Source organism: Oncorhynchus keta, chromosome 34 (genome assembly GCF_023373465.1).
Source record: "Oncorhynchus keta strain PuntledgeMale-10-30-2019 chromosome 34, Oket_V2, whole genome shotgun sequence".
Classification (NCBI taxonomy): domain Eukaryota; kingdom Metazoa; phylum Chordata; class Actinopteri; order Salmoniformes; family Salmonidae; genus Oncorhynchus; species Oncorhynchus keta.
In genome coordinates, this window is record NC_068454.1 from 17,416,646 (window position 1) to 17,433,067 (window position 16,422).

Genomic DNA, 16,422 nt, shown 5'->3' on the forward strand with positions numbered 1-16,422 from the left:
TCCCCAACTTCTTTCTATCTCTCTCTCTCTCTCTCTAAACAAAAGTGAAATATACAATAAAAAATTAACAGTAAACATTACACTTACAAAAGTAGTTAAGTACAATAGTTAAAGTACAAAAGGGAAAACATAAACATAAATATAGGTTTTATTTACAATGGTGTTTGTTCTTCACTGGTTGATATTTTCTTGTGGCTACAGGACACACATCGTGCTGCTGTGATGTCACACTGTGGTATTTCACCCAGTAGATATGGGAGTTGATCAAATTTGGATTTGGGTCGGTGTAATCTGAGGGAAATATTTGTCTCTAGTATGGCCATACACACGTGTTGTTTATGTCCCTCCCTCCTTCTATCTCTCTCTCTCTCCCTCTCTCCATACCTCTCTGTCTATACCTCCCTCCCTCCCTCTGTCTGTGTGTGTGTGTGTGTTGTGTTAACAGGAGCTGATTTCAGTGTGATAAACCCAGTTATTAGTCACTGTCTGACACTCATACCTTGTTGAGACAGCCCAGAGTCCCAGACAGCACATCCCCAAAGGTCAATCCTCATTAAGAGCCTATGTCTCTCATTTCTCTCCCCCTCTCTACATTGTATAGAGTCCTGCATTAGGGGAGGAGAAGACATTACCGATAGAGGCTCTTAATGAGGATTGACCTTTGGGTCTGGGCTGTCAGTCGTCCCCCAACAAGAGTTTAGAGACACCCATGGGTAGTCTCTCTCTTTCTTCTCTGTCTCTTTCTCTCTCTAACCCCCTCTCTGTCTCACTCTCGCTATCATCCCCTGCCTCTACCCCCCCCCTCTCTCCACATGTCAATCTCCCTGTCTATCTCTCCCCCAGGAAGTACCCTTGCCCCCTGCCACCATCCTACAGTATAAGCTGCTGGCTATGGGTGGGATTAAAAGGTGAGATGGTGTCACTCACTGCTGACAGATGCTGACTGGAGTCTATAAATAGATGGTTATAATGTGCTGAGAACACACTCAGACTGTCCTCATACCAGACAAGGGACAGTACAGTCTGTACATACAGCATAGTATACTAACATGCAGGACCATGTGTGACCGTCAAATGCAAGCCTGCTTACAATGTATGTGCACCCACTGACCCACAGATATACACACATACCATGTGTGTGGCAAATTACACATGCAGATGCACACACACACACACACACACACACACACACACACACACACACACACACACACACACACACACACACACACACACACACACACACACACACACACACACACACACACACACACACACACACACACACACACACACACACACACACACACACACACACACAGTGTAATCATACCAGTTTATTGAAGCCCAGTGCTCTGAGGGCCTGTTTGATTGCAGTGAGACGGTCTCTACTCTGAGTTGAAGCAGTGGCCACAGGAGGGGAATCTACTGCTGGAACACCTGCAGTCAGGTACCTAGAGAGAGACAGACACATAGAGAGACAGACACACAGAGAGACAGACACACAGAGAGACAGACACACAGAGAGACAGTCACACAGAGAGACAGTCAACATATACTACAGATGATAAACTCCAGCACAGAGAAAACTTGCACTCAGGTACCTAGAGAGACAGACAAAAACAAGTGAGGGACAATTATCATGTTCTATAGAATGATGCAGCACAGTACAGTGCAGAGAAAACCATCAGTCAGGAATCTAGGGAGACAGACACTAGACAGATTGACTTATCATGCTCTACACTAAAGACATTCTAGACTACCGTACAGAGAAAACACTCAGATAACTACACATAGAGAGAGAGAGGAGAGAGTTCGCACATTATAAACATACTGCATTGTATCGATGAGGGACTACAGACATATTATGGACCTGATACAAAAAAGGCAGTGGCTACAGATTGAAGTTCTCTGGACCTCTCTGCCAGACAGCTGAAGGTGAGAACCTCTCTGCCAGACAGCTGAAGGTACAAACCTCTCTGCCAGACAGCTGAAGGTGTGCACCTCTCTGCCAGACAGCTGAAGGTGTGAACCTCTCTGCCAGACAGCTGAAGGTGTGAACCTCTCTCCCAGACAGCTGAAGGTGTGCACCTCTCTGCCAGACAGCTGAAGGTGTGAACCTCTCTGCCAGACAGCTGAAGGTGTGAACCTCTCTGCCAGACAGCTGAAGGTGTGAACCTCTCTCCCAGACAGCTGAAGGTACGAACCTCTCTGCCAGACAGCTGAAGGTACGAACCTCTCTGCCAGACAGCTGAAGGTGCGAACCTCTCTCCCAGACAGCTGAAGGTGAAAACCTCTCTGCCAGACAGTGTGAACCTCTCTGCCAGACAGCTGAAGGTGGTCCTTCTGTAGCTCAGTTGGTAGAGCATGGCGCTTGTAACGCCAGGGTAGTGGGTTCGATTCCCGGGACCACCCATACGTAGAATGTATGCACACATGACTGTAAGTCGCTTTGGATAAAAGCGTCTGCTAAATGGCATATATTAAGGTGAGAACCTCTCTGCCAAACAGCTGAAGGTATGAACCTCTCTGCCAGACAGCTGAAGGTGTGAACCTCTCTGCCAGACAGCTGAAGGTACGAACCTCTCTGCCAGACAGCTGAAGTTGCGAACCTCTCTCCCAGACAGCTGAAGGTGTGAACCTCTCTGCCAGACAGCTGAAGGTGTGAACCTCTCTCCCAGACAGCTGAAGGTGTGCACCTCTCTGCCAGACAGCTGAAGGTGTGAACCTCTCTGCCAGACAGCTGAAGGTGTGAACCTCTCTGCCAGACAGCTGAAGGTGTGAACCTCTCTCCCAGACAGCTGAAGGTGAGAACCTCTCTCCCAGACAGCTGAAGGTCCGAACCTCTCTCCCAGACAGCTGAAGGTGTGAACCTCTCTGCCAGACAGCTGAAGATGAGAAACCTCTCTGCCAGACAGCTGAAGGTCCGAACCTCTCTCCCAGATAGCTGAAGGTCCGAACCTCTCTCCCAGACAGCTGAAGGTCCGAACCTCTCTGCCAGACAGCTGAAGGTCCGAACCTCTCTCCCAGATAGCTGAAGGTCTGGACCTCTCTCCCAGACAGCCGAAGGTTCGAACCTTCAGTTGTCTGGGAGAGAGGTTCAGGCCTTCAGTTGTCTGGGAGAGAGGTTCGGATCTTCAGTTATCTGGGAGAGAGGTTCGGACCTTCAGTTGTCTGGGAGAGAGGTTCGCCTCAGTTATCTGGGAGAGAGGTTCGGACCTTCAGTTGTCTGGGAGAGAGGTTCGGACCTTCAGTTGTCTGGGAGAGAGGTTCGGACCTTCAGTTATCTGGGAGAGAGGTTCAGAGAACTTGAATCTGCAGCCAATCCAATCCAATCCAAACAAAAACAAAACATACACATCTTTTTAGAGCATGTGAAATGTATTTAATAGAGCATGGTTGTGTAGCCGGTGTTCTCAAGCAGTATCTGTTAACCAGTCAGAGCAATCTCCTCCAGAGAAAGGAAGGGTATTTTGTATTTGTATTTATTAAGGATCTCTGTTAGTTTCTCCCAAATCAGAAGCTACTCTTCCTCGGCTCCCGCAACATAGAGCTAGTTATATACAATTAAAAATATTACGTGACATTACATAACACTTTTCACAACATTTTAAGTTTGCCCTCAGGCCACTAATCTACTACCACATATCCACAATACAAAAAGTCTGTTCTGGACTTGGGGACTGTGAAGAGATCTCTGGTGGGATGTCTTGGGGGGTATGTCTTGGGGGGTATGTCTTGGGGGTGGGGAGGGGGAGAAAGGAGGGTCCCCAGATGGGCTCGTGTTGGAGGGCTTTTGATCACGCACTTTCAGCATTGAGTCAGGGGCTGTAGCGTGTTTACCAGGCTCCAGAACAGCCCATCCAGGTCACTGGATATTAGACTGACTTTTCAGGGGGTTATGCAATACTGACACGCACTACACACGCCTGAATGTACGCATGAGTGCGTGTCTCTCTCTCTCACACACACACACACACACACACACACACACACACACACACACACACACACACACACACACACACACACACACACACACACACACACACACACACACACACACACACACACACACACACACACACACACACACACACACACACACACACACACACACACACACACACACACACACACACACACACACACACACACACACACACACACACACACACACTTTGACCTTATTCATGTTCGATAATTCTCGCTCTCATGCTTGTAGAAGGTAGTATCTCCCATGGGGATCTAAATCATGAGTGTGCGTGTGTAATACAGACACTCATTTTAGAGAGGAGATGTGGTCAATCTGCATTACCACACTACTTACCACAGCTACAAAATCATAATCCACCTTCTATTTCTACAATCTTCTTTAAAATGTGATTTGAAACCCAACCTTAACCATAACCTTAACCACACTTCTAACCTTATGCCTTACCCTAACTTTAAATTAAGACCAAAAAGCACATTTTTTGTTTAAATTATTATTTTTGAAAATATATAGCCCATTTTGACTTTGTGGCTGGACTATCAGTGGAAACCCAGAGATATGGGACACCCCCCCCATCAGTCACCTGTTAGCTAGAGGAAGGGCTGGTGTTGATGTGTTTATCTAGATATCTTCCTATATTACTGTAACATGCCTGGCCTTATTACCTGTGAGCTAGGACGTTGTTGAAGTACAGACCTGTGAGCTACGACGTTGTTGAAGTACAGACCTGTGAGCTAGGACGTTGTTGGGGTACGGACCTGTGAGCTAGGACGTTGTTGAAGTACAGACCTGTGAGCTAGGACGTTGTTGGGGTACGGACCTGTGAGCTAGGACGTTGTTGGGGTACAGACCTGTGAGCTAGGACGTTGTTTGGGTACGGACCTGTGAGCTAGGACGTTGTTGAAGTACAGACCTGTGAGCTAGGACGTTGTTGGGGTACGGACCTGTGAGCTAGGACGTTGTTGAAGTACAGACCTGTGAGCTAGGAAGTTGTTGAAGTACAGACCTGTGAGCTAGGACGTTGTTGAAGTACAGACCTGTGACCTAGGACGTTGTTGAGGTACAGACCTGTGAGCTAGGACGTTGTTGGGGTACGGACCTGTGAGCTAGGACGTTGTTGGGGTACAGACCTGTGAGCTAGGACATTGTTGGGGTACAGACCTGTGAGCTAGGACGTTGTTGGGGTACGGACCTGTGAGCTAGGACGTTGTTGGGGTACAGACCTGTGAGCTAGGACGTTGTTGGGGTACAGACCTGTGAGCTAGGACGTTGTTGAAGTACAGACCTGTGAGCTAGGAAGTTGTTGAAGTACAGACCTGTGAGCTAGGACGTTGTTGAAGTACAGACCTGTGACCTAGGACGTTGTTGAGGTACAGACCTGTGAGCTAGGACGTTGTTGGGGTACGGACCTGTGAGCTAGGACGTTGTTGAGGTGCAGGGCACACTTCTCCTCAGGCGACAAGCCTTCAGCCATCAGGTAGAAGATGTTGAAGTTGTGTTGCTGACTAGGCAGGTGGACCACCCGTGACTTCTCTAGCATGTATGTGTATATCCTCGCTAAAAACACACACACACACACACACACACACACACACACACACACACACACACACACACACACACACACACACACACACACACACACACACACACACACACACACACACACACACACACACACACACACACACACACACACACAATCCACATAATAACACATGCTCTGTCAATAAGCTATAAACCAAATGTAACCAGCATTAGGCACACACTCACCTAATGTACAGTATATAAAGACCTACAGTATATCACAAACGTGAGTACACCCCTCACATTTTTGTAAATATTTGAGTATATCTTTTCTTTTAATTTACATTGTAGCAAAGTGTCATTTCTTCAGTGTTGTCACATGAAAAGATACACTCAAATATTTACAAAAATAACCTACGCTACGAGAATTATCCAATGTGTACTCAAGATTCTTAAACACAGACCGCAGACCAAATTATTCAAACAAACAACTTGAGTGACCTTAATTCAAATGCAGCTTTCATACACGGCCATTACGTATGAGTAAATATATCAATGTGGTTCAAAGGGGATGACAGACATTGAACGTCGACAGGCTTATTCATAGAGTTATACTCCCCCCTGCTGGCCATATATCAAACTTCCTTTCAATACTGCCAGGATATTATCCATGTGAGTAAACACTGAGTGGTGTAGTTCGTAAACCCCTTTGTTAGTTATAGCACTGCCCCCTGGGTAAAGCTGCAGTTGTGTGTATGTGTACCTCTGAGTAGTGTCCTTCTCTTGTCACAGTACTGCAGGCTGAGGAGTTTGATGAAGCGACTGGAGTTGTCATTCACAGGAGTACTGGCATGACCAAACGCCTCCAGGATACAGTTCACCTACAAGCCACCACAACATACAATTTCTGTTGGCACTGAAATCACACCATAATAATAATAATAATAATAATAATAATAATAATAATAATAATAATAATAATAATAATAATACAATTAAAAATAATATACTGTACCATATAACTACCCATATAGACACTGTTCCTTTATGGACTAAATATACAGTATATACACTGAACATAAATATCAATGCAACATGTAAAGTGTTGGTCCCCCATTTCATAAGCTGAAATAAAAGACCCCAGAAATTTTCCATCTGTACAGAAAGTTTATTTCTCTCAGATTTTGTTCACAAATGTGTTTATATCCCTGTTCGTGAGCCTTTGCCAAAATAATCAATCCACCTGACAAGAGTAGCATATCAAGAAGCTGATTAAACAGCATGATCATTACACAGGTGCACCTTGTGCTGGGTAAAATACAAGGCCACTATAAAATGTGCAGTTTTGTCACACAACACAATGCCACAGATGTCTCAAGTTTTGAGGGAGAGTGCAATTGGCATGCTGACTGCATGAATGTCCACCAAAGCTGTTGCCAGATAATTTAATGTTAATTTCTCTTCCATAAGCTGCTTCTAATGTTGTTTAAGAGAATTTGGCAGGTTGTCCAACTGGCCTCACAGCAGCAGATCACGTTTATGGCATTGTGCGGGCAAGCAGTTTGCGAATGGCTATGTTGTGAACAGAGTGCCCCACGGTGGCGGTGGGATTATGGTATGGGCAGATATAAGATACGAATGAACACAATAGCATTTTATTGATGGCAATTTGAATGCACAGCGATACCGTGATGAGATCCTGAGGCTCATTGTGGTGCCATTCAACCGCCGCCATGACCTCATGTTTCAGCATGATAATGCACAGTCCCATGTTGCAAGGATCTGTACACATTTCCTGGAAGCTGAAAATGTCCCAGTTCTTCCATGGCCTGCATACTCACCAGACATGTCACTCATTGAGCATGTTTGGGATGCTCTGGATTGACATGTACGACAGCGTGTTCAAGTTCCCGCGAATATCCAGCAACTTCACAAAGCCATTAAAGAGAAGTGGGACAACATTCCACAGGCTAACAATCAACAGCCTGATCAACTCTATGTGAAGGAGATGTGTTTGAAGGAGGAAAATGGTGGTCACACCAGATACTGACTGGTTTTCTGATTCACACCCTCTTTTCAAAAATATATATCTGTGACCAATAGATGCATATCTGTATTTCCAGTCATGTGAAATCCATAGATCAGGACCAAATTCATTTATTTCAGTTGATTTCCTTATATGAACTGTAACCCAGTAGAATATTTGAAATTGTTGCATAACGCTTTCATATTTTCTATTCAGTATGTACACTACCATTCAACATTTTTGGGTCACTCAGAAATGTTCTTGTTTTTGAAAGAAAAGCACATTTTTTGTCCATTAAAATAACATAAAGTTGATCAGAAATACAGTTTAGACATTGTTAATGTTGTAAATGACTGTTGTAGCTGGAAACGGCTGCTTTTTAATGGAATATCTACATAGGTGTACAGAGGCCCATTATCAGCAACCATCACTCCTGTGTTCCAATGACACGTTGGGATAGCTAATCCAAGTTTAGCATTTTAATAAGGATAATTGATAATTAGAAAAATCTTTTGCGATTATGTTAGCACAGCTGAAAACTGTTGTCCTGATTAAATAAGCAATAAAATCGGCCTTCTTTAGACTAGTTGAGTATCTGAGCATTTGTGGGTTCGATTACAGGCTCAAAATGGGCAGCTTCATAAAATAGTACCCGCAAAATACCAGTCTCAACAACAACAGTGAAGAGGCGACTCCGGGATGCTGGCCTTCTAGACAGAGTTCCTCTGTCCAGTGTCTGTGTTCTTTTGCCCATCTTAATCTTTTATTTGTATTGGCCAGTCTGAGAAATGCCTTTTTCTTTGCAACTCTGCCTAGAATTCCAGCATCCCGGAGTCGCCTCTTCACTGTTGACATTGAGACTGGTGTTTTGCAGGTACTATTCAATGAAGCTGCCAGTTGAGGACTTGTGCAGTGTCTGTTTCTCAGACTAGACACTCTAATGTACTTATCTTCTTGCTAAGTTCTGCATTGGGGCCTTCCACTCCTCTTTCTATTCTGGTTAGAGACAGTTTGCGCTGTTCTGTGAAGGAAGTAGTACATAGCTTTCTATGAGATGTTCAGTTTCTTGGCAATTTTTCGCATGGAATAGCCTTCTTTTCTCAGAACAAGAATAGACTGACGCGTTTCAGACGAAGGGGATTTGTTTCTGGATATTTTGAGTCTGTAATCAAACCCACAAATGCTGAAGCTCCAGATACTCAACTAGTCTAAATAAGGCCAGTTTTATTGCTTCTCTAATCAGAACTACCATCTTCAGCTGTGCTAACATAATTGCAAAAGGGTTTTCTAATGATCAATTAGCCTTTTAAAATGATAAACTTGGATTAGCTAACACAACGTGTTATTGGAACACAGGAGCGATGGTTGCTGATAATGGGCTTCTGTACGCCCATTTTTTCTTTATTTTATTTTATTTATTCTATGTAGATATTCCATAAAAATCAGCAGTTTCCAGCTACAATAGTCTTTTACAACATTAGTATGCAGCAATACATGCATTAGTGATGACAGGTTCATAGACGCACAATCAAATTAATGTGAATTTTTTGTACTCGTTAGGTTCATTGAAGTCCAACTGAAGCCAGTGGATGAGTGTGAAATACTGACTGACACAATAGCACTTCTCACCACCAGAGGGCGATATAGCCCGACTGACTGAGTGTCAGACATTGTCCCTCTGTGCTCACTGAGTAAGAGTTGACCCAGATATATTATCTACCACCAAACCATGACTTGTTCTGCGTACATACAGCTCCACTATGGACAAGCAACAGCATTTCTATCTTCCCCGTTAAAAAATTATGCTTTTTATGTTAAAGTCATCACAGATAGTCCAATGAAAGTGTCATTGTTTATAATAGGGACTTCTGCTAGGATGATCAAACAGCGTCATTGTTTATAATAGGGACTTCTGCTAGGATGATCAAATAGTGTCATTGTTTATAATAGGGACTTCTGCTAGGATGATCAAATAGTGTCATTGTTTATAATAGGGACTTCTGCTAGGATGATCAAACAGTGTCATTGTTTATAATAGGGACTTCTGCTAGGATGATCAAATAGTGTCATTGTTTATAATAGGGACTTCTGCTAGGATGATCAAATAGTGTCATTGTTTATAATAGGGACTTCTGCTAGGATGATCAAACAGTGTCATTGTTTATAATAGGGACTTCTGCTAGGATGATCAAACAGTGTCATTGTTTATAATGGGGACTTCTGCTAGGATGATCAAATAGTGTCATTGTTTATAATAGGGACTTCTGCTAGGATGATCAAACAGTGTCATTGTTTATAATAGGGACTTCTGCTAGGATGATCAAATAGTGTCATTGTTTATAATAGGGACTTCTGCTAGGATGATCAAATAGTGTCATTGTTTATAATAGGGACTTCTGCTAGGATGATCAAATAGTGTCATTGTTTATAATAGGGACTTCTGCTAGGATGATCAAACAGTGTCATTGTTTATAATAGGGACTTCTGCTAGGATGATCAAATAGTGTCATTGTTTATAATGGGGACTTCTGCTAGGATGATCAAATAGTGTCATTGTTTATAATAGGGACTTCTGCTAGGATGATCAAACAGTGTCATTGTTTATAATGGGGACTTCTGCTAGGATGATCAAATAGTGTCATTGTTTATAATAGGGACTTCTGCTAGGATGATCAAATAGTGTCATTGTTTATAATAGGGACTTCTGCTAGGATGATCAAACAGTGTCATTGTTTATAATAGGGACTTCTGCTAGGATGATCAAACAGTGTCATTGTTTATAATAGGGACTTCTGCTAGGATGATCAAACAGTGTCATTGTTTATAATAGGGACTTCTGCTAGGATGATCAAATAGTGTCATTGTTTATAATAGGGACTTCTGCTAGGATGATCAAATAGTGTCATTGTTTATAATAGGGACTTCTGCTAGGATGATCAAATAGTGTCATTGTTTATAATGGGGACTTCTGCTAGGATGATCAAACAGTGTCATTGTTTATAATAGGGACTTCTGCTAGGATGATCAAATAGTGTCATTGTTTATAATGGGGACTTCTGCTAGGATGATCAAATAGTGTCATTGTTTATAATAGGGACTTCTGCTAGGATGATCAAACAGTGTCATTGTTTATAATGGGGACTTCTGCTAGGATGATCAAACAGTGTCATTGTTTATAATAGGGACTTCTGCTAGGATGATCAAATAGTGTCATTGTTTATAATAGGGACTTCTGCTAGGATGATCAAATAGTGTCATTGTTTATAATGGGGACTTCTGCTAGGATGATCAAATAGTGTCATTGTTTATAATGGGGACTTCTGCTAGGATGATCAAATAGTGTCATTGTTTATAATAGGGACTTCTGCTAGGATGATCAAATAGTGTCATTGTTTATAATGGGGACTTCTGCTAGGATGATCAAATAGTGTCATTGTTTATAATAGGGACTTCTGCTAGGATGATCAAATAGTGTCATTGTTTATAATAGGGACTTCTGCTAGGATGATCAAACAGTGTCATTGTTTATAATGGGGACTTCTGCTAGGATGATCAAATAGTGTCATTGTTTATAATAGGGACTTCTGCTAGGATGATCAAACAGTGTCATTGTTTATAATGGGGACTTCTGCTAGGATGATCAAATAGTGTCATTGTTTATAATAGGGACTTCTGCTAGGATGATCAAATAGTGTCATTGTTTATAATAGGGACTTCTGCTAGGATGATCAAACAGTGTCATTGTTTATAATGGGGACTTCTGCTAGGATGATCAAATAGTGTCATTGTTTATAATAGGGACTTCTGCTAGGATGATCAAACAGTGTCATTGTTTATAATGGGGACTTCTGCTAGGATGATCAAATAGTGTCATTGTTTATAATAGGGACTTCTGCTAGGATGATCAAATAGTGTCATTGTTTATAATGGGGACTTCTGCTAGGATGATCAAACAGTGTCATTGTTTATAATAGGGACTTCTGCTAGGATGATCAAACAGTGTCATTGTTTATAATGGGGACTTCTGCTAGGATGATCAAATAGTGTCATTGTTTATAATGGGGACTTCTGCTAGGATGATCAAATAGTGTCATTGTTTATAATAGGGACTTCTGCTAGGATGATCAAATAGTGTCATTGTTTATAATGGGGACTTCTGCTAGGATGATCAAATAGTGTCATTGTTTATAATGGGGACTTCTGCTAGGATGATCAAATAGTGGGAAAGTGTTCACCTTCAAACATTCACTGCAATAAAGATTGCCACGCATGCTAGGCAACAATGTTACATAAAACCTTGAGGTTTCTGACAATATGTCAGTGTAACGTTGAATGCAATAACAGTAGTCCTTCGTCTTGCTAAAGTGCTCTTTTAATCCAATGCTTCCACACAGACTGGTATAATACTCTATCATTGCAATTGATCACTGAGTATAAAACATTCTCAAACAATGTCCTGTTCATAATGCCTGCTCATATAATGGTTGCTATGGTCATTTCCTGCCCATTGTACTCCTCTATGTGTTGTTTTACAGGGTCAGCCATAGTAGGACAGCGCCCCTGGAGAAAATTAGGGTTAAGTGGCTTGCTAAAGGGCACACAAACCGATTTCTCAATTTCTCAAACCAGCGACCTTTCGGTTACTGGCCCAATGCTCTACCACTAGGCTACCTGACGCCCAGTACACTTTCCACAGAACCCTTTCAGACTGAATACTTGGCCTGTGGCATTTAGATGCTCTCTCCATATGGGCCAATTACAAACACAATGGGCCTGAGTGATTATACAGAACCTAGTGATGGCGATCAAGGAAATAAAAGAACCTGTAACAACCTAGGGGTTTCATGTACAGACCACTGCACTAACACAGATAATTTGGTCCGTGAATATATATCTCAAAACCCTACACCACTGTAACAGACAGTCTGTCTGTCTGTCTGTCTGTCTGTCTGTCTGTCTGTCTGTCTGTCTGTCTGTCTGTCTGTCTGTCTGTCTGTCTGTCTGTCTGTCTGTCTGTCTGTCTGTCTGTCTGTCTGTCTGTCTGTCTGCCTGCCTGCCTGCCTGCCTGCCTGCCTGCCTGCCTGCCTGCCTGCCTGCCTGCCTGCCTGCCTGCCTGCCTGCCATCTCTGGTATTGTGTGTGTCTGGTGATAAACAGAACAAAGGTCAGTCACTATCACAGTCCAACTAAGGTGTATGAAAGAAAGCAATATACTGGAAGTGTGAGAGATATTCAGCCACTCTTGGAAGACAATAGAAGTTCAATGGAAAATGGCTTTTTATTATAAAAACCTGCGTCTCAGCATTGAAGCCTTCATCAGTGAACATGTTCTATTCAACTTCCATTGTCCTCCATGAGGATGAATCGTTTTAGCATAACCATGTCCAGGTGCTCAGTCTGTGTGGAGTAACCCAGACTCACGTGCTTCATCCTGGGCTCAAGAGAGAAGCCTTTGGGGTTGGACCTCACTGCCAGGTGTCTCACTATGTGTTTATAGGCTTCCGTCTTCCCAGAACCACTCTCCCCACTGTAGAGAGAGAGAGAGAGAGACACACAGAGAGAGAATAAAAATAGATTTGTGTTTGTCCGTTTGTGTCCATGCAATGGTGTGAATATCTGTGTATGTGACTGTGTCCATGGGTGTTTCCACATTGTTCCTGGTCTCAGATGAATGGATGTGTGCAGTGGAGTGAGTCATCAGGGTGTAGGCTACATCTGTCATCTCCATCTCACTCTTCCACCCACCTGACGTCACTCCTCTGGGCTATCCCTTCTCTTTTTCATCCCTCGTTTCCATTCACTTCTCCATTCAGAATCCTGCAGCTAGCCATTACAATGGTGTTAATTAGCAAGTGGCCACGATCATAACAACACAGCCTATGGCTATAATGGGGGTGCTCTGTGACTTTTTAGCAACATTTTGTTAGACTGTATTAGTTCTGTATTTCTTCTAGTGATGGACCTACGGACGTTTATTTGGGTTTATTGAGATGGCAACTGAAGCTAATGGTCATATGTAATCATCATTTAGTTTCTATTCAGGCATCCATCCACTGGGCATCTCACTGAGGTCATTCAGGTTAGATTGATCCATCCACTGGGCATCTCACTGAGGTCATTCAGGTTAGATTGATCCATCCACTGGGCATCTCACTGAGGTCATTCAGGTTAGATTGATCCATCCACTGGGCATCTCACTGAGGTCATTCAGGTTAGGTTGATCCATCCACTGGGCATCTCACTGAGGTCATTCAGGTTAGGTTGATCCAACCACTGTGCATCTCACTGAGGTCATTCAGGTTCGGTTGATCCAACCACAGTGCATCTCACTGAGGTCATTCAGGTTCGGTTGATCCAACCACAGTGCATCTCACTGAGGTCATTCAGGTTAGGTTGATCCAACCACTGTGCATCTCACTGAGGTCATTCAGGTTCGGTTGATCCAACCACAGTGCATCTCACTGAGGTCATTCAGGTTCGTTTGATCCAACCACAGTGCATCTCACTGAGGTCATTCAGGTTCGGTTGATCCATCCACTGGGCATCTCACTGAGGTCATTCAGGTTAGGTTGATCCAACCACTGTGCATCTCACTGAGGTCATTCGGGTTCATTTGATCCAACCACAGTGCATCTCACTGAGGTCATTCAGGTTAGGTTGATCCATCCACTGGGCATCTCACTGAGGTCATTCAGGTTCGGTTGATCCAACCACAGTGCATCTCACTGAGGTCATTCAGGTTCGGTTGATCCAACCACTGTGCATCTCACTGAGGTCATTCAGGTTAGGTTGATCCATCCACTGGGTACCTCACTGAGGTCATTCAGGTTAGGTTGCTCCATCCACTGGGCATCTCACTGTGGTCATTCAGGTTAGGTTGATCCATCCACTGGGCATCTCACTGAGGTCATTCAGGTTAGGTTGATCCATCCACTGGGTACCACACTGAGGTCATTCAGGTTAGGTTGATCCATCCACTGGGCATCTCACTGAGGTCATTCAGGTTAGGTTGCTCCATCCACTGGGCATCTCACTGTGGTCATTCAGGTTAGGTTGATCCATCCACTGGGCATCTCACTGAGGTCATTCAGGTTAGGTTGATCCATCCACTGGGTACCACACTGAGGTCATTCAGGTTAGGTGGACTGTGGTGAAGTACACTACTCTGCTCCACGGGGGACTTGAACTAACAGTTAGGTTGACTGTAAGGCCTGTCTAACTACAGAACATGGACACAAATACACACACATGCACAGAGAGCAGACACCAGCTATGTATCACTTAGCAGATGGCTTACGAAGGTCATTTAAGCCCCCAGTAATGATCGCGTGTGTGTGTGTGTGTGTGTGTGTGTGTGTGTGTGTGTGTGTGTGTGTGTGTGTGTGTGTGTGTGTGTGTGTGTGTGTGTGTGTGTGTGTGTGTGTGTGTGTGTGTGTGTGTGTGTGTGTGTGTGTGTGTGTGTGTGTGTGTGTGTGTGTGTTGTGTGGTGTATGTGTGTGTGTGTTAATACCCAGACCTTGAGGGACCTAACATTTTGACTGCTTCCAGCTCAGTGGAGTATGGAGACTGTATATGAGGTGTGTGTGTGTGTAATGGATAGCTGGCGGCTGAAGTGCATTAACTCACTACCGGATCCACTGCGATTCAGCGGGAACGGCGATGGAGAGCCGGAACGGGATTTAATTGCAATCAGGAAGCTGCCTCCGTCCAGCCAGGGACAAAGAAAAGAGCAGGCTGCGCCGAAGCTCCCAGAACCATTAATCTCTCTGGAAGCACTTAACTGACCTGCCGGGGTGGGTTTGGGGTGACAAATTGGGCAGTGGCCCCTACTTCACCATTCACCTACTCTAAATCATTAACTGACTCTAAATCATTAACTGACTCTAAATCTTAAACTGATTGGAGTTAATGATCTGAATGAAATACTAATGCTTTCTCACAGAGGTGATACTGGCACTTGTTTAGTGATTGTGTGCAGGTTTGCACATATGCATGCATTTGAATATGTGTGTTTACCTGAGGATGAAGCATTGTGGGCGTCGCTCCTGCAGCATCATGTGGTAGGCCCTCTCTGCTGAGGAGAAGATGTGAGGAGGCAGAGAGGAGCACAAACGCCCTGAAGAACTCAGATACAACTGACTCACCTGATAGAGAGAGGTATAGACAGAGAGAAAGAGGGAGAGATAGAGAGAGAGAGAGAGAGAGAGAGAGAGAGAGAGAGAGAGAGAGAGAGAGAGAGAGGTATAGACAGAGAGAGGGAGAGAGATATATATATAGAGAGAAGTATAGACAGAGAGAAAGAGGGAGGGAGAGAGAGAGAGGTATAGACAGAGAGAAAGAGAACACATGGTGAATCACTAAAACAATACAGAATTACACTACGGAAAAAGAAGGAACAGCACGTCAGAAATCAGCTCAATGTAATTGAAGAATCCATATTCTCTAACCACTTCTGGGAAAAATGGAAAACACTAAACAAACAACAACACAAAAAATTATCTATCCAAAATGGAGCTGTATGGGTAAACCACTTCTCCAATATTTTTGGCTCTATAACAAAGAATAAAGAGCAAAAACATATACATGATCAAATACAAATCTTAGAATCAACTATTAAAGACTATCAGAACCCACTGGATTCTCCAATTACTTTGAACGAGTTACAGGACAAAATAAAAACACTCCAACCCAAAAAGGCCTGTGGTGTCGATGGTATCCTTACTGAAATGATCAAATATACAGACAACAAATTCCAATTGGCTATACTAAAACTCTTTAACATAATCCTTAGCTCTGGCATCTTCCCCAATATTTGGAACCAAGGACTGATCACCCCAATCCACAAATGTGGAGACAAATTTGACCCCAATAACTAC

General features: G+C 43.4%; 1 protein-coding gene across 1 annotated transcript in view; it reads right to left on the bottom strand.

The window, feature by feature from the left end:
- Nucleotides 1–16,422, bottom strand: part of LOC118366619 (unconventional myosin-XVI-like) — a 332,663-nt gene that overhangs the window by 137,585 nt on the left and 178,656 nt on the right. The window contains exons 13-17 of the mRNA XM_052493304.1: nt 15,563–15,690; nt 12,968–13,073; nt 6,285–6,402; nt 5,404–5,551; nt 1,334–1,454 (exon numbers count right to left, since the gene is read on the bottom strand). Coding sequence (XP_052349264.1) covers nt 1,334–1,454; nt 5,404–5,551; nt 6,285–6,402; nt 12,968–13,073; nt 15,563–15,690 — 621 coding nt within the window. The remainder of the gene's footprint in view (nt 1–1,333; nt 1,455–5,403; nt 5,552–6,284; nt 6,403–12,967; nt 13,074–15,562; nt 15,691–16,422) is intronic.